The sequence below is a fragment of the Dysidea avara genome, chromosome 8 (genome assembly GCF_963678975.1).
Source record: "Dysidea avara chromosome 8, odDysAvar1.4, whole genome shotgun sequence".
NCBI lineage: Eukaryota > Metazoa > Porifera > Demospongiae > Dictyoceratida > Dysideidae > Dysidea > Dysidea avara.
In genome coordinates this window covers 19,296,971-19,316,603 of record NC_089279.1, presented here as the reverse complement: position 1 = coordinate 19,316,603, position 19,633 = coordinate 19,296,971, and the positions used below count along the sequence as shown (strand labels likewise).

Below are 19,633 nucleotides of genomic sequence, written 5' to 3'. Positions count from 1 at the left end.
TGATGTGATATCCCACAATGAAAAACAAGAGGACGTTGAGACTAGGAAAATGAAAGATTCTACTGTTGAACAATTCTTTGAAAGTCAGCATACCACTCAAATTTACCTCTTACAGAGCTTGAAATTATGGCCAGACATCTGCCATTTTCCTACCATTTCTGGCTAATGTCTGAACACTTTTAGAAAGTTTTTGTACAGTACTATTGAGTATGTCTGACCAAATAACAGATTTGTCAGATCATTTCCAAAAGGAAGTCTTTAGCTGGTTTGTTAACAGTAATGTCTAGTGGCTGCAAATGGTCAGTACAGTTTGCAGGGACAAAAACAATCTCAACATTATTAATCCCAAATACTTCAGTCTTTGCTGTGCTTTAAAGTTGTCAAAAATGCACAGTGCACACTGGCCATCGCTTAATCCCTTTTCCTCTCGTTTCTTTTACTATATGGCAAGATAATTTTCTGAATGCAATCCAGAGTGGTTACTTCATTTGCCAAATAATTAGAGGTATAGGTACAAGGGCGGATTTAGGGGGGGGTGCTTGGGGCACTGAAGCACCCCCCTCCAAAATTTTACAATGAGCAAGCTAGGAAGCTTTTAGAAGCTGTACTACAGGTGCAGCTGCATTTTATACACATGTATGGGCATTGAAAAGATGGAAATAGCAAGGGGAATGGTAAGAATTACTAAAAGGGTTCAAAATTATACTTTTGGAGTAAGTCTTACCTTAGAAGTTGCTAAATCTGAAATACTCTAATAGAACAGTCAACTACTCTAATAAAACATCCAGCATTAAAACTGTAATTTTCAAGAAGTTACCAGAGTGTAAGCTGAAATTAAACCTATTCTTCTAGACCTGTGCACTGCTACCCTCACCATTGTACCAAACATCCTGCCATATACCAATCACTTCAGGTAAAAAATTTATACCTTTAATGTACTATAAATTGTATAAAACATCATTAATTAAAAATCTATTCTGAAAATAACCTTTTCTGTCAAATAGTTTAAGTTTTTTAGGCTCTGCTATAAACTTGATTCTTGGGTTGGAATGCTTCTCTTGTAAGTCTTATATAATAGTGAATTTCTTAGCTTTTATAAAGTTCACAAGGCCGCAACATCTGAGAACTGTTCGTTTTTGTTTCCCTTGCTTGGTCAAATTTCATGCTACATTTGTATAAATCTAGCAGCTTTGGAGTTTGCACTATCAAATCCCTTGAAGCTCAACTTTAAGCTTAAATGATACTGCAGCATTTATGTTGTCATGATCATTGTGCACTAAAAAGGGGTTAGTTGTGGCCAAAAACTAGTTGTATTTGTAAACTATAGTTGTAAAACAATTATAACGATGGATGGATCCATCATGTTAATAGTTAGATTGAAATAGCAACCTGCACTTCAGAACAGTGGCAACATATGAAGTAGATCCAATCCTGTGTTTTAAACATTCTCCTTGACCTTACATTCAATTAACTATACTGCCTATACACTCTTTTTCTCTTTGACAAGCCACTATTAGTACTGAAACGAATAGCAATTTTTACTATTCGAATAGTTGTTAACAAAATGACTGAATATTCAATTATTCTTTAAGCTTATACTTCTATTGAATAAGTACTGAAACCTTTTGTGAGGGAGCAAGGTAAAGCCTAAGAGCTATTTCTATATTATCTAAAATTGAGTTTTTACATCATAGATACATCACTTCATTCACAATCTTAAGTTTCAAGGCTGGCTTTTCCATCTGAATAAAGTGTACAAAGTGCTAATGATTATTCGAATAGTGTGTTAATGAATCAAATAGTGTCATGCTGATTGAATAGTCAAATAACCGAATAATCGTTTCAGCACTAGCCACTATTATACATTTTCAAATCCAATAACAAGAAACAGTGTATAGTTCTGTTTTTTAAATTAAAATTACTTCCAACTGAACTCATTCAAATTAAAATTATTTTATCTTGTACCCACATTTGGTTAAAAATAGCTTCTAGATTCAATCTTGTGATAGCCATTTTCCAAAAATTTCCAGTGGCTCCAGGAGTATATATGCCACCAGATCTAGAGCCCCTCTATCTGGAGAATTATATACAGCTGAGTGCACATGCACTCCATACACTGGTGAGTCAGTCTACTTGCCCTCTCCACTCCCACTTACCCTCTCTACTGTTTGGACAGCTATATAGTGTAGTTTGAGCCATGAGACTGTAAATTATGTTATACTTCAAAACACTAAATTTGATCATGTGCAGCTGCCGACACTCATATGTTTCCACTACTAGTTCTTTAATATGTTAGTCTAAGATTGAATTTTAGCTACATGACTGTGCCCTTTAGTTATATTGACAAGGTGTAGAGGAGTAATGGTATCACATAAACAAAATGACATCATTTTTCACTCAAAATTATTACCAAATTCAATCTCAATAGGCCAAATTTGCTAAATTTTCCTGTGGGGGTATTCCCCCAGACCCCCCTAGATGCTCCGCATGCTGAGCATGCTTCTCATACTAGTTGTATCAACTATCTTGCTACATGTATATATGTCCATGTTTGCACCCCTCCTTCTGAAATCCTAGATCCGCCCCTGAGGTAATATACCAATCACTGGGAAATTGTGTTTGAGGTAAGCAGGCCTTTGTTTTACCTTGGTAAATCAGCTGTGGTGGCAAAAAGTCTCCTTCCATAGTTGCACCAAAAATTGTCATGATTTGGCACTTGTCATCTACACCAGCCAGTGGAAGGTGGTACTTCCTCCATTTCAATGGCTGCTTGAATATCCAATTAAAATATGCACTTCAATTCAGCAAAAATTCTCACCTGTGATCTTAGCTTTTGTGTTAGCCTTTCTCTTACGAAATCCATCCTTTCTAGCAGGTATTGACTCTGATCCTTTGTTAGGAACATGTGTCCTCCATTACAAGCTAGCCAGTTGCTGTTCTTTTGTTTAATAATTGCTGTATATCGCTATAGCACAATTAAAAGCACCTCCTACCTCACAAAGTGCTAGCAGATGCTCGCATCTGTACCTCCTTATCGATCTTTTCATCTAAAAGAAGAGATTAGCCCATTTTTTTGGCGTTAAAGCTGTTATAGCTACATCTACACTGCCAGATTGCTTTCTTGTTTTCAGCTCTTGCAAGTAAGTAATTTTCCAACCATGCACTGTATGCTCTTTGAGAATATCAGTCGAAGAATCTTTCTGGAAATGTCTAATAAGTTGACAATACCATTCTCGGCTGCATACTTTGCAATGAAGCCTTTTTGTTCAGGAGTTGCCTTCAAATATGGCAAACATTTACTCACTTCTTTTGATACTACCAATACTATCTTTGTTCGCTTTTTTTGTATAGCTTCACTGCTCAAGTATCCACTTCAGGGTCTCTCTGGGTCCAGGAGACACTCTTTGTGAGGTTTCTTTGTAACTTTTAAATACTTCAGCAATGCCACGTAGTCTCTTTATCTCTTGTAGAAAACTATTGTGGGAAACTTTGGCGACTGACTAGAAGTTTTCCCCCCTTGAAAGATTTGCCGTGTACAGTATATCCCAAAGGAAAGCATTTGCTCTCTACCGCAAACCCACCATTTAAAAATATATCACTGGTAGGCTCAAATTACGAGTTAAGAAGTCAATTTTTCATTGCCTACCCTACATACGGTCTATTACCCTACGTACAAGTGCTACGCAGTCATGCAAACAGCACCACACCCATAGAAGAAAAAATTGCAAGCATAATGCTTTCGTTTCACCAGTAAATGAAAGTTTTTTTGCCAAATGCAGCATTCAAATGCACGTGCAATAGACCATTCTGATGATTTGATTTTCATTTGAATCTTGGTTGTCCCACTGTATGGCTTGTGGATTAAAGTCAGGCTAGGGATGGATATTTCAAGCCCCGTCTCAGTGTTGGGACAGTTACTTTTTACAGTAACTTACATATAACTATTACTTGCAACTAAAACTACCGTATAGCTGGTAATTTTCGAAAGGTTTTTATTTTCGGATATTTCGAAGAGGCCCTTCTCTTCGAAAATAAATTCCCACAAGTGAAAGTAATCGTCCAACTTTCGGTGATTTGTTCGTGTATTCCTCGAGTTTTAGCTCAGTATTGCTGATGATAATGGGTAAACTGTATCATTACTGTACCAATAACCAGAAAACAGGTGATCCAGAATGGGAATTGATGCCGTCTGCTCTATGCTAGCTATGATCGAGCGTGATCGTGCCAGTGAATTCACTCCACCCGAGACTCCCTCAGTCTTCTCTCCAGTGCATAGGAATAGGGATTATTCCATCAGTAAGTCAGTTTTAGGCAAACATTCACGCATCTTCATAATTTGTGACACGAATTTCCGTTTATTTGAAATCCATCCGGATTTCGAAATATGCACTCTTCGAAATTAAAATCTTTCGAAATTCAGATTTAGTTTCTTGTGCGAAAATTTCTGTTTCGAAAATAACCCGCTATACGGTATTAGTTACAGTTACATATTACCCATAAAATAAAATAAATTACATAATTATTATATTACTTTTGTGTCCACAGCCTAAAGCTGTCACATGTGCAACTACCACCTTATCATGTGACTTAATTGCATTGTTTGACAACGTGTAAATCGTGGTTAAAATTGTATTCAACAAAAAGTAAGCTTCATTCATTAATTCGAGGTGGGCGTCGTTACTTTGTTGTGGCTAGCCATCATTCAGTGGATTAATAACAATTAGTGACTGTTACTTTTGTAGTACAGTAATAAAATTATGTAATATTTGATTTATTACAGTAACTTCATTACTTATGTAACACGTTACATTTGTAAGAAGTAAAGTAACTTAAGTTATATTACTAGTTTTTATATATAGTATGATGTACCATTGTGGAATGCTCACTGTAGTATCCCATTGCTAGATCCACCATGAAACTGGAGGCACAATTGTGTTGTCTTCACAGAAATTTCGATTTTAGTATCTCATAAGATGCTAAATTAATTTCAAAATTTCATGTTACACTCAAAGGATCAGATGAAAATTGCTACTTAGCCAGATCATAAAGTATGCACAGTAATGAGCAAATGATTTGCTGGGTTCAGCATAGGGTTGCTTTCTTTGCAAAAAAAGACAAGAAATACAAATTTTCGATTTCAAACTGCCCTACCATGTAGGGCAAGAAAAGCCAACTGTTCTTCATAGTGTTTCGATACAGTTGGATGTATAGTCTGTCAGTGCTGTTAATCTGGAAAAAGATCTGAGACTTGTCACCATCTGGGTGATGAGCATCAAAATTTTCTGCAGCATTGAAGAGTTTTATCAGTCTTTCTAGCCATTTATAATGCTTCTGCAGTCACAACAGTAATCAATCATTGACTAAAACTACGGCAAAGATGTCCCTGGACGTTTGGTACCAGTGGTTGTCAATTATTAGTTGTTCCACAGCTTCCACATGTCATTCTAAGCAGTTAGCACTGCACCACAGGAAGCAGCTAAATTGTCCAAATTTGTACTTTACTTCTCATGTTCACAGCAGCTTCAAACCTTTACTAGATCACCCTACACCATCATAATGTTACAAAATATCTCCAAAAAAAACTGAGAAAAGCACAAAGTCTTTCTTTTTTGATTCCAGCTGGGTGGTGAGCTGCCAGTATACTGCATCACATGAAACACTCACTGCTACTATTACCAAACATTTTGGACTATCATTTATCATCATTCTAAACAAAATTAGGTGACCATTGTGGCATCAGAAGCACTAGAAAAAACTTTGGCACCATTGAGAGGATTCTGTGGACTGACGCACAAAAATTTTGATGCCAGATGGTGAGAAGTCTCAGATCCTTTCCAGACTAACAGCATAGATAGACTATGCATCTAACCTTATCACATCACTATGAAGAATAGTTGGCTTTTCTTGTCTTGGCTGGTAGGGCAGCTTGAATTCAAAAGTTTGTTTTTCGTTTTCTGATTTTTAAAAGAAAGCAACTTTGTGCTGGGTACATCGTGCTGGGTACACAGCTAATCATTTGCCTATTTACTGTGCATACTTTTTAACTACAACAACTCTAGATAATATCTAGCTACGTAAATAGCAAGTTTAATAAATGATGGCTAAAACATTTGGCAGTAGTATTTGTTAGCATTTCTGTGATTTCGTATGGTGTGAACTAGCGTTGAAACCGGGTCGGGTCATCCGGGTCAGACCCGGATTGGATCACGTGAGACACGAAATTGTTCGTTTGACGACGTGGAAACTTATAAACGCTATCGCGTAGCTCTTTCGTGAGCCACGCCCACTTATCGCGCTACCAACATACGCTCAGCCTGAGGGGTAGCTATTTTTAGTAGGTGATGACCTTTTTTTTTGTCTTCAACCTACAGCTAGGCTGAAGTTGCAATATTTTCTCAACACGAATCGAACCCTCAAAACGTAGTCTCGTTCGCTCGCTCGAGACTAGCCGAAACATAGCTCTTATCGCACGCCTCGGCTTTAATTAATCCGGGTCACATCCGGGTAAAATCCGGGTCAGTGGGTCATCCGGGTCAGCAGTAGTGACCCGGTTTCAATGTTGGTGTGAACTAGTGATGTGCGATATCAGGATTTTCATTTCGATACGATATCGATACAATAATAGGGTAAATATCGAAATTTCGATTCGATATTCGATAATTTTTAATTGTGTTGGTGGAGTAATTGCGTGGGCGGCCGGTATTTATAAACATGCTTCAAATACAATTTACACTGCAAAACTATTGCATAAAACTAATAATAAGCTTAGAAAACTGGCAGACAAGTTTTTAAAGTAGCTAGATTGTACAGAACCAACCTTCATTTCTAGCATGATTGCGCAATCACACACTAAATGCTGTTGATTTATCGAAACATTCTTCGATAATTATCGAACTTTGCGATAGTATCGAAATCTACTAAAGTGGTATAGAAATGGATACGATAACGATATTGAAAAATTATCACGATATCGATTTTTTTCGATATTCGCACACCACTAGTGTGAACAACAGCAGCTAGTGAGAAGCTCCACCCACCTCAAACTAAAAATTAATGATTATGTGCTTTTTTCGGTTTGTTTATGGAGTATTTTGCAACATGATGGTGTTATAGAGTGATCTGGTAAAGACTTAAAGCAGTTGTGGAGCATGAGATGTGAGGTAAACTTTAGTTGCCTCCAATGGCATCACGCTTAAAGCGATGCATGGAGGTCTTAGATTAAAAAAACTTGACAACCACTGGTGCCAAACATCTAGATACATAGCTTTTTGTTCTTCTGGGTGATGCTTGATGGTTATTGTGGCTGCAGAAGCTCTGGAAATAGCTTCAAAGTACGATATAACTCCTTGTCACTGCAGAACGTTTTGATACTCGTCACCCAGTTGGTGAGAAGTCTCAGATTCGTTCCATACTAACAGTATAGACAGACTATGCACCCAACCATATCACAACACTGTGAAGAAGAGTTGTCTCCCCTTGCCTTGGATGATAGGGCATGTTGAATTCAAAATTTCGTGTTTCACTTTCTGATTTTTCAAAGAAAACAGCCCTATGCCCAGCACACGGCCAATCACTTGTTTACTGCTATGCATATTTTTAAACTACAACCACTCTAGATAAGGTCTAGCAAGTTTCATCCAGTCCTGTGTGCAGAGCACGATATTCTAAAAGTAAATTTTGCATCTCATCCATGATTAAAAGTGAGATTTCTGTGAAAGCAACATATCACACCTCTAGTGGATCTAGCAATGGGTACTACCATGAGCATCTGATAATGGTAGGGGGATTGATTTGTGAAAGTTGATTATTTGGTTTGTGGACCCTACGTAAGGCTCTTTGTGCGTAATTTTTTTTCATTGATAAATAAACATATAAACATAATAATGACAAAACAATAAGAACAGTGAAAAGGGACAACTAAATGTCCCTAGGGCCACTCATGAGGCCCATTTCTGGGGAAGCATCTGATGATCTGCAAGATATGGAGTGGCTTCCACAGATATACATGGTTGCTGATTGCAATAAAGAGAAAAACAGGGTGCAGCGAAGCCATGCCAAAGTGTTGCTGTAGGATAAGGCACTTTGTTTTCAGAGTTCAGCAAGCCAGCAATAAAAAGTGATTACTTCCTTTTCCATGCCCCCAGTTGTTGCAAAATCCAATGGTATAAAAGAAACTAACTCTACCTCACAAACTTGGTCACCATACTCCCTCTTCTGCATCTTGTGACGTCTATATAAATGCACAGAGCTACCACAATGTATCAATACCATCTATCTATAGATAGATGGTATTGATACATTGTGGTAGCTCTGTGCATTTGGGTAAAAACCCTTACATCAAAGAAGGCACTTTGCCCCCCCCCCCCATAAACCATGAGCATGAATGTCAGCTCTGGAGTCATCCCGTCAGTTACCGTATAGTAAAAAACTTTGGCGGTAAAAAAGTGTGACGAAACCCTTCTGTTGAAAAAATTGGCGGAAAAAACTTTGGTGATTGAAATAATACTCGCCAAAGTTATTACCGCCAAACATTTTACTGTACGGTACGTAAGGATATTAAACAACAAAGTGTCAACTCATCAGTTAAGTAGTGTAGTAAGTGTATAGGTAGCTAGCGTTGTTGTTGTAGCAGTACTTTTGTAGCTACCGATCTAGCAACGTGGTAGCAAAGGCGCGTGCTTCGCGGCTATCTCCTTCGATTCAGAGAGCGACCGTATTTACTTTTCCAGTGAACTCCAGTAGCAGAGGTTATCACATATATCAAAGCATTTGGCCAAATCCATCGCGAGACGATGAACTAGCTGACGTGCGAACGGCCGGGAAGCCGGCTGGAAATTCTATCCCAAGGAGTGCTTACACTGAACAGTGGGACAAATTCCTAGGAATGATCTCATAAGTCAGCTCGATCTTTATTGCGTGGTGGTACGAACTAGCCTTCATCTCAAGTTCTAGTTACTCAATGTGCTCGTAAAATAATTGGCGAAAAAAACTTTGGCGAATTGAACGCTATTCGCCAAATTCGTCAAAGTTTTTTACCGCCAAAGTTTTTTACTATACGGTAGCTGATCCAAGAGTAAGTACTTCTCCACTTAGAGGTTGAAGAGGTGGTTCAATAGCAACATCATTATGCACGTTTGAAAGCAGCTCAGCTGTAATGCCACTCAGATCATTGTGACAAACAAAAGTCAAACCACCAAGTTGGCATATCATATTGTGTGGTCAGTAGTAAAAGTTTGGTCACATACAGTTTCAACAGTGTCCATCCATAGTGCAAGTGGAGTGCATCCCAAAACTCCTCCTTAGTCAGATGGAAACCCTGGTCCTGCAATGGTAAAACTAAAAGCCAAGAAGAGGCCCCAGGTTCACTATTCAAGTCAACAGCTATTTGGAGTTGGGGAGAGAGACTGCCTCTGATCTCAAGAGCACATTACTTAGAGGCCTCATGCCGACATTGGTGAATCTGAGCCTTGATGCATCGAGTATCTGGGGGATGAGCATGAACAGGCTGGCTAATTATCAAATTTTATAAAAGTGCAGTAATCTTCAGGGAAGGATCAAGCTGGGATTCACAAAAATTAGTACACACCCAGCCCACCAAAGTGACATGGAAGAGAGAACAAGTCACGCTCACTAGTGGTGCCCGCAACATGTCCAGTGATAGAAGGAAGAAGTTGTAGTCTGATTGCATCCTCCAATGGTTGAAACAGAGGGCTAATGTTAGGGATAGTTCTCATCAGGTAAACCCAGCAACCAATGATTCCATTAGTAAAGGTGCAGCATGTGGCCGATTACTAGCAACCTTTGCCAAGGCAGAAACCTCAACAGTCCAAGTTTCTACCTTTGCAGTCACAGCAAACTCTCGGAGCTGCACCAAGATGTTGCTGGCTACGAGCAATGATCTGCATGTATATTGGAATCAGCAAAGAGGATTTGTGAGTAAATTTTGTTCTCCTTGCCACGAATTCAACAGCAAGCCAGGTAAATCACACGAATCTTTTTGATTCGACGTCACTACAAATCGTTTTCCAGCCCACAAAATGTTTAATATGGCACGGGAAGAAAAGCTCTGCAATCGACCATAAGCAGATACAGGTGCGCTAAATAATTACGGCGTTTGTACGGCTTCGAGTAGTGCAGTCACACAGCTCAGTGCTAGTTACGCTACTGAGATTGAGAAACTTCGGCTTTCACATCATAGACTTTATAATTATAACTATTATTATTATTATTATTAGCGCTTTACAGTGACCAGCACTGAAGGTCTGACAGCAACATGTGCTACAGCCTTAGGATTACCTAACCTACAAGGACTTAGACCTAATGACTTGACTTACTGACTGAATAAGGTGCAACAGAAAAGGGGCCAAAGTAAGGAAAAAAATCCCTCCAACCCCAGGATTCGAACTGCAGGTCACCCAATGTCTAGCCGGGGCCACACTCAGTCTTCCTCCAGGAGGGATGGATTTTCTTCCTTAAACCTAAAGTATATTTATTATTAGCGCTTTACAGTGACCAGCACTGAAGGTCTGACAGCAACATGTGCTACAGCCTTAGGATTACCTAACCTACAAGGACTTAGACCTAATGACTTGACTTACTGACTGAATAAGGTGCAACAGAAAAGGGGCCAAAGTAAGGAAAAAAATCCCTCCAACCCCAGGATTCGAACTGCAGGTCACCCAATGTCTAGCCGGGGCCACACTCAGTCTTCCTCCAGGAGGGATGGATTTTCTTCCTTAAACCTAAAGTATATTTATTATTAGCGCTTTACAGTGACCAGCACTGAAGGTCTGACAGCAACATGTGCTACAGCCTTAGGATTACCTAACCTACAAGGACTTAGACCTAATGACTTGACTTACTGACTGAATAAGGTGCAACAGAAAAGGGGCCAAAGTAAGGAAAAAAATCCCTCCAACCCCAGGATTCGAACTGCAGGTCACCCAATGTCTAGCCGGGGCCACACTCAGTCTTCCTCCAGGAGGGATGGATTTTCTTCCTTAAACCTAAAGTATATTTATTATTAGCGCTTTACAGTGACCAGCACTGAAGGTCTGACAGCAACATGTGCTACAGCCTTAGGATTACCTAACCTACAAGGACTTAGACCTAATGACTTGACTTACTGACTGAATAAGGTGCAACAGAAAAGGGGCCAAAGTAAGGAAAAAAATCCCTCCAACCCCAGGATTCGAACTGCAGGTCACCCAATGTCTAGCCGGGGCCACACTCAGTCTTCCTCCAGGAGGGATGGATTTTCTTCCTTAAACCTAAAGTATATTTATTATTAACTACAAATGCAACAAGAGCGGCAACATAAGATGCTTACCTGACGAAGGATTAAATTCCAAATCAGATTCTTTCTTTACATCACCATCCATTTTGAAGGCGTTGACCGTCTAAAACGGGGCGTTTACCGAACACGTGAGGAATTTGCCGCCAAGAGTTTAAATTAACAAAAGAAAGTTAATAACAATAGGCATTCCAGTATCTGAGATTTTTTAATAGAAATAATCTCCGTATATTCTCCAATAGAACTCTGGTACAAAATAACAACTCGCGTTTAGCTTAGGATTGCTCCGTCATCCAAGCTCCAATGAGGATGAAAATTGCTGTGGGGTTTGTCCACACGCTGATCATCATGAAAATCTTAGTTTTATCGTGCACGTTTCATATAAGTATGTTTTGTGTTGTTTTGTAATCTTTCCAAGCCAGAGGCGTAGCCAAGGGGGGGAATTTGCCCCCCATCACCGTAGTGGTTTTTTTTTTAAAACCTCCGTCACAAGCTTATCAATATTAAACTGACACGCAAATTACTATAAATTATGTGCGCTACTACGCAGTACCACCAGGGGTTGCCAGTGAAAGCGCACACACGACATCAACTCGCTCGTGAATCCACCGAACGAAAATATTAGAGACACACTTCTATATTTAGCCTAGATTACTCACGTGATAGAGCATTTCGAATCTAAAGAGTGACCCGCTCAAAGGACCTTGCCACGGCAGGAGTCACAACTCACAAGTGACAAAGGAAACCAGATGACGCTAAGAACCTACTACCTATGAGGTCATAAAGTGTTAAATGTACCAAGTTTATTTTCTCGAGTCGATCACACTAGATCTTTGTACGGCAGTGCTGCCAGTGTAGTCGGCCTATTCCAAGAGGGCGGTTCTTCAGAACCCCCTGGCTACGGGCCTGGATCAGTCACAAGCTTACAAGTTCTGATAGCAAGAAAGACCGGTAGGATTTCATGCAATACTTGGCATTTGAATTTCGCCTAGTGAAGTGAGTGAACATGTCATCCTTTCAGCAGTGTGCTAGGACTGCCGGCAACACAAGCTGTGGCAAACGTAAAGTAACTTGTATTAGCACTAAAATATTAACAAATGAATATAGCTCTACTGGACTGGATGAATTTGTTGGAGTACAGTTGTGGCACGTGCGATGATGCTCGACGAATGAATCATTGATAAAAGATGAGCAATCAATACTAAAGTAGTTACGTAGCTAGTTGTGTGAGCTGTAATAATACAACACCGTATGTTGGCTAGCCCACCATTGGGTCATTAGCCCTTTTTGCAATCATGAATTATTTTGACCGTTTCGTGGGGGCATGCCTGCCCCTCCATCACCTTCTGGCTAGCTACGCCCCTGATGCCTACTAGTTAAGAATGATTCTATCCATGAGTGCACTTTTTCTCGAACTCCATATAAAGTAGTCTTCTATGAGGGACTGTGTCAAATGCTTTAGCAAACTCTAATGAAATTTTATCTGTTTGTACACCCTGGTCAAGATTATATGATAGATCATAGAGAAGCAATACTAACTGGGTCTCACATGACCTTGATTTACGAAAACTATGTTGTAGATTATAGAGTTACCTTCTAGACGGCTCATGATGTTTGATGCTAGTATATGTTCTAGTAATTATAATCTACCCCAAAAACACCTTCGCTGTAAAAAAGGCGCGCCCAAGAAACTACAAGTACCTGGAACCCAATGTAAAAAAGAAAAATCAGCTTAGCTGAAGTGAAAAGTAACTGGTAACTTAAAGAGCTGATATCTGAAGCGGCCAAGAATACAATTACTAAAGTTTAATCCATGCAAGAACACCTTGGATATAAAACAGGTGTATACATGAAAGTAACTAGCAACTGAAATGGCTGATATCTGAAGCGGCCAAGAATGAATGGTCATATACAATTACAACTAATCCAAAAATTTAACACTGAACCTTTATAATTCAGCTGTGTTCTATATTCACTCTTGCTGCATCGTAAAGTAATTTCTTTTAACTCTAATTGGCTGGTAATTTGGCCGCCTTTTTTAATAGTCAGTATAATAGAGCAAAAAAGGTGGCCAAATTACCAGCCAATTAGAGTTAAAAGAAATTACTTTACGATGCAGCAAGAGTGAATATAGAACACAGCTGAATTATAAAGGTTCAGTGTTAAATTTTTGGATTAGTTGTAATTGTATATGACCATTCATTCTTGGCCGCTTCAGATATCAGCCATTTCAGTTGCCAGTTACTTTCATGTATACACCTGTTTTATATCCAAGGTGTTCTTGCATGGATTAAACTTTAGTAATTGTATTCTTGGCCGCTTCAGATATCAGCTCTTTAAGTTACCAGTTACTTTTCACTTCAGCTAAGCTGATTTTTCTTTTTTACATTGGGTTCCAGGTACTTGTAGTTTCTTGGGCGCGCCTTTTTTACAGCGAAGGTGTTTTTGGGGTGGATATCACTCATTTTTGTCAGTGATAGACTCTACATTTGGTTTAAAAGCTAATTTTTTGGAAATGAGCAATTAGCATTAATGCAGAATATTATCTAGGAGAGTCAGTAAAATCCATACATAATAATGATTGTTTCATAACACTGTAAATTCGGAAGTATGAATTTACGGTGTAGTATGACTGTTCTATTAGAGTAAATTTATCTTTACTGCCTGCACGTCATGAATATATCTCATATCTGTGCATGTTAAATGCTTCAGACACCTAATTAAACTTGCAAGTGCCTAATTAGTTCACAGTTGCTACACAGCTATAAATACATTTGTAATTGTTATCATCATAATCATTTATCATGTTATAACCATTTTTTAATATTTTGGTCACAACTTCAGGATTAGAGCAGCAGAGAAAGGAATAGAGGACTCAACCATCAAGACTTGTATTTGGGAGATGGAACAGTATTGCGATGGACAATGCCGGTACTAACCCCTCAAGGGTGTTGCAGTACAGTATAGATGCAAGACCAGAGCCTCGATCGTCACCTTTTGACTGTGGTCACAACTTCAGGATTGGAGCAGCAGAGAAAGGAATGGAGGACTCAATCATCAAGACTCGGGGAGATGGAATAGTATTGCCATGGACAATGCCAGCACTAACCCCTCAAGGATGTCACAGTGCAGTATCGATACAACCACTCCAACCAGTGCATAAGACCAGAGCTCGATTATCACCTTTTGACTGAAATTTTTATACTTGATGAAGCAATTAAAACAAAAAAGTTGTAGTACTTGTACTTTCCTGAGGGAACATGTCCCCAGAGTCCCAGACTCCCTTGCCTGTTCAGCAGAATAATAGGATTGAGCCTTACTACCACTTTCACCTTTATTCTTGGCCTGAATGTACATATCAGCAACATAATACAGTAGCTGTAGATAATGCTAGTTAATGCCCCTAGGCAGAGCTATAGGGAATTTTTCCCTACTATCATAGTAGTTCTTCTCGCAGTTCTTTGCCTGGCCATCATCAACTGCTGTCCATCAACTGCTGTCCATCAACTGCTGTCAAAACATTAGTTTCGTCCCCCAGACCCTTCCTCAAGCATGCTTATCACACAAAAATAACTTAGTTTAGCAGTGCACAAACAATTATTCATTGACAGCTTATACTACACTTACCGCATTGTTGAACCATATACACCACCAGAATCCACCAGATTGACAACTAACACGTGATCTATTTAGGGGAAATCTCGTGGAAAGTCCCTAATTACCTTAAGCGGACACTCATGATCGTGGTTTTAAATTGAATGGTTTAAGAATGTAACTGGATGGTGAGGCGTACTTTAATCGGCTCGACTTTACTGAGAAACTCGAACCCCTCGTGAGAAACTACATCGCTTGAGCAACGCTTGAAAAAGTAAGAGTCCGGCAAGAATACTGAGGGACTCTATGATATATGCCGGTCTTGAATGCTAACGAAACGAGGAGTGAAGTTTGTGCAACGTGTCACATCGCCACACACTGATTCACCGTGTTTGTGCGATAGGGTTTTTGGACCTGTCCACCAGATGTTGAAAGGAAATTCATTCCAACTTGTGAAGTTATTGGTATACTCATTGTTGGGGTCCATGGGGACATCGATGATCGTTTACCAGTCAGCTGTAAGTAATGTCACAACAGAAGGAAAGGAACCATTTCCATACCCCTATGGCATACTGATTTTCCAGGTCAGTTTATGTACACCCAACCACAGAAATGTAGAACTTTGGTTGCAGGTGGAAAATAAACACCTTTTTACTCAGTTACAAGAGATTCACCCAGCTGGGATAAAATGTTGAAGTGAATGTCATTAGTACCTACTTGTGGTTCATCAGGTATTGGACAATTCCAAGTGTCCAGATTATGCAGTTGTCCTCATGTTCAAGTTTACACGTTTAGGCAAGTTCCACAACATCCTATAATCTATTACTATATCAGTGTGGAATAATGCTTATATAATATTTTTCATATTCCAGGCTTTAGGTATGTGTATTGTATTTAACACCTGCTTGTTGGTTTTTGCAGGCCATCTGGTCATACTGGTTTATCCACTAGCAGTTGAATGTGATCATGGTACATATGTAAGTTGAGACCATGCAGGAACAAAGATACAGTGTCATGAATTTCAGGTCAGTTGACATTCAGAGGAATTGTATTATTGCAATTGTTCTTTTTGTAGTTATCAATTATCAGTGACCAGTTTGTGATAGCGTACTTTTGTTTGACTAATGACCAAATGTTCTGGTTTACATGCTTACCCAACAGTTATGTTACTCACTTAACCTGCATATGGGATATATATTTTTAGTTCATTTTGATTATTCATCCTTTATTGGTACAGCCTGGCATATTGATTTTTTGCACATTCTCTTTTTAATTCAGTGCCTGCTGGATTGTTTCATCAGATATCGAAACAGATGTCTTTGGTGTTGCGACCGATGTTCCAGGTCAGTTTGCATGTGTGTTTAATTTAAGGTTGACTTCAGTGCCTGCTTATTCTTTTACAGGTCTCGGTATTGAGTGTCATGAATTTCAAGTCAGTTGACGTACAGAAGAATTGTATTATTGCAATTGTTGTTTTTGCAGTTATCAATTATCACTGTATACTAGTGATGTGAATTTGCAGGTCAGTCTACTCAGATGTATCAGGCATAGTGTTGATGGGTTCGAACAAGTATCCAGTGTAGACTGTAGCGGCATCAAGGGTGTTAATTTCCAGGTCAGTTTACATGTTGTGATGTTAGTGATTTTTTCCTAGTACCCAGATATTAAGTGTATTGTATTTAATGCCCACCTGTTATGTTTTTAAATTATGGTATATCAGTGTAGACAGTGCAACAGTAAGCCTTCTGTGTTGTAGTAACTATTTGTTTCATAATATTATGCTGTTGTCCCGGAATGGCACAATTTTTGGGCAACAAGTGTGAAGTCCAGTGGTACAAACATTGTATTATGACCAAGTTGTGATAGCGTACTTTTGTTTGACTAATGTCCTAATGTTCTGGTTTGACTAATGTCCTAATGTTCTGGTTTAACATGCTTACCCAACAGTTATGTTATTCATTCACTTAGCCTGGGATATAATTTTTGTTCATTTTGATTATCCATGCTATTATTGACACAGCCCGGCATATTGATTTTTTGTACATTCTCTTTTAATTCAGTGCCTGCTGGATTGTGTCATCAGATATCGAAACAAGTGTTTTTGGTGTTGCGACCGATGTTCCAGGTCAGTTGCATGAGTGTTTAATTTAAGGTTAACTTCAGTGCCTGCTTATTCTTTTACAGGTCTCAGTATCGTCATGCTGACATACAAGAAATCATCACTATTGTTGGAACTATTTTTAGTCAAGTCTTGATGTGATGTTAATTAATGTTGTTACACATTGTTGTATGTTTACCATATGGCAAGAAATTATCATGGGCATCATGAAATTTGAATATTGTGTAAATTGTGTGGACCAACCCCAACTCATACATGGTCACTGGCAAACCACGAACCACATTCAAGCCACAACACCACCAACCACATTCGAGCAATTCATTACAAAATTTTGTTGCACCATTTGTGTGTGCATAGTACTTAATGAAAGCCACAACACAAGCTACATGGTACACACTACATAGAGGTGGTAACCCCTAAAGGCTTGTTACCTCAGTTTTGTATTCACCTTATCGGCCTTTGTGGTTAATCTATTAAAAATTACATGTAAATAGAGAATTGAAGAGTATGCTTAAAGCACCTTCGCTAGTGATTTTGTTCTAAGACAACTGGCGATTTATAAACGCTCGCATGGGGTGTGGTACTACATGGAATTTAAAAGATTTCTGCTTAAAACGCCATCCCTAGGGAACTTACGGTTCAGCACGCTGTCACAACTTGTTTATCAGGCATTAGAGTTTGTGTCCACGTCGTGTCTTTAAAAGTTATTGTAGGGATTAGAGGTTGATTGAAGAAAATACGCGTATAGGAAAACCAGGATTGGATAATGTCAGTGCTAGATGGACTATACAAACACGGCTATGTTGACTGGTTGACTGGTATAACGTGACAGTAGTTGTAACATAAGGTAGAGAAATAAAGTGAAATACGCCTATTTTTTATTTTGCGATTGTTACTTTTTTATTTTAGCGAGGTCGCAAGAAAACTATGAACATGATGACGACTCCTAAAGATTTTTTATCACGTAACGCAATACAAATCTATTGAGAGATGTTGCGTAATTTAGGACTAATATTGCGAAACCGGCCCTACACGTAAATAACTCACAGTAGTGGCCGCGCGTCTTTTAATTGAGCGTGCGCTTTGTAGTTTCTTGGCCGCGCGACTCACTACCGTGAGTCTTGATTTACATGTTATTGAAGTCAATGAGATTGGTCGATAATTTGCAGCACTTGCCTTATCACCTTTCTTGAAAACAGGTGCAACATGAGCTGTTTTCCAGTCATTAGGAATTACTCCTGAATCTATAGATAGTTGAAAAGGTTTGTAATCGGTGGTGTGATTATTTCCACTGTCTGTTTTAAGAAAATAGCATCAATTTGATCAGGTCCGCAAGCCTTAATTGTGAATATTCAAAGTAGAAACAAGTTTGAATTCCCCGCCTTCAGTGATGTTAAAAGAATGAATGTTGGGATGTGGGCTAGGTCCTTTATCAGGTAAGCCGGAATTTGGTTCTTGTGTAAATACAGATTTGAATTGTTTACTCAGTAATTTTGCTTTGTCCAAACTTTGTGACACTTCAACATTGGCATCCAACATTACATTGTAGGAATGTTGATATTTTCCTTCCTAAGGTGTTTAATAAAAGACCAAACCTTTTTATTGACTAGTGGTTTCCTGTATTGTGTGATATTATCCCATTGATGTAATGATAATATTATGCAGTTCACCTTAAATTGTTGAAATATTTCAGAAGAGTTTGTTTGTTTAAACTGGTGATGAAGCTTATTACAAGCCTTTATTAGTCTTTTGATGGTAGGTGTAATCCAAGGAAGGCTAGAATGCTTCCTGGCTAGTTTGCAAGGAATGTATTTGCCTCGCAATAATAGACAACACTCTTTAAATTATGACCATAATTCATTAACATTTGAGTCACTATCAGATGATAATAGCAGAAATAACATTGAGTGGAGTTCTGTTTTGATTAACTCCCATGGAGCCCTATTATATAAATAAATTTTTCTTCGTTGTTGTTTCTGCACTGTTAGTATACTTTTTGTTAAGACTGAAACAACTTCATGATCACCTAGACCAGGTAAAACCATTTTTTTACAGTAAATGGACCGTTGGTAAAAAAGAGATCTAGTATGTTTTTATTTCAACTTGGAGAGTATAATAGCATTGAAGATAAAATGGCTTTTTCACAGCTTGGCTGTTTGGCATACAGTAGCTTGCTAAAATATACACTATTACAACCATAGTTGTTGTGACTACAGATTCATTGATGACGATGCTTGCTCACCAGACACTTCAGCCCATCATTAACATGATTAGTTTACCACCACTACTTTTTCACTGCATGCACTTTTAGCATTCTGAATTTTTGCAGAAACTTGTTCTACTGAAGGACAGTCCTTAGGATTGTCACTTAGACAAGATATTTCTAATGGTTTTATGTCTAATTCAGCAACATCTCTAGTCATCTTGTATAGGTAGTGTTAATGTCGCTGTACTTCTGAAAGATAAACCTTATTGCCAGTGTCGGAATCAATCTGTATCCATGATCTTGGGTGTGGCCACTGTTGGATAGTGGTAAAAATGATTACTTCACCTAAGGAAAACATATCCAATGGCAAGCCATCAGCTAAAGCTTCAGGGGGCATAAATTCTGCTGTTTCTGGATCTTT

At 38.7% G+C, this 19,633-nt stretch overlaps 2 protein-coding genes across 10 annotated transcripts in view; one reads left to right on the top strand and one right to left on the bottom strand.

Annotated features, from left to right (window-relative positions):
- The window catches only part of LOC136264444 (E3 ubiquitin-protein ligase TRIM71-like), a 45,085-nt gene extending 33,668 nt beyond the window's left edge, over positions 1–11,417 (bottom strand). The window contains exon 1 of the mRNA XM_066059178.1: positions 11,330–11,417. Coding sequence (XP_065915250.1) covers positions 11,330–11,381 — 52 coding nt within the window. The 5' untranslated portion in view covers positions 11,382–11,417. The remainder of the gene's footprint in view (positions 1–11,329) is intronic.
- Positions 11,418–13,655: 2,238 nt separating this feature from the next.
- The window catches only part of LOC136264458 (uncharacterized), a 96,603-nt gene continuing 90,625 nt past the window's right edge, over positions 13,656–19,633 (top strand). The window contains exons 1-9 of one of the 9 annotated variants that reach the window (XM_066059202.1): positions 13,678–15,236; positions 15,291–15,471; positions 15,520–15,682; positions 15,809–15,912; positions 16,166–16,230; positions 16,291–16,319; positions 16,410–16,502; positions 16,948–17,012; positions 17,072–17,218. In XM_066059202.1, the coding sequence (XP_065915274.1) occupies positions 15,878–15,912; positions 16,166–16,230; positions 16,291–16,319; positions 16,410–16,502; positions 16,948–17,012; positions 17,072–17,147 (363 nt within the window). In that variant the 5' untranslated portion in view covers positions 13,678–15,236; positions 15,291–15,471; positions 15,520–15,682; positions 15,809–15,877 and the 3' untranslated portion in view covers positions 17,148–17,218. Of the gene's footprint in view, positions 15,472–15,519; positions 15,683–15,808; positions 15,913–15,962; positions 16,231–16,290; positions 16,320–16,369; positions 16,503–16,947; positions 17,013–17,071; positions 17,219–19,633 lie in introns of those variants that run through there. The other 8 variants (XR_010705126.1, XM_066059201.1, XM_066059200.1 and 5 more) reach the window with 8 other exon arrangements.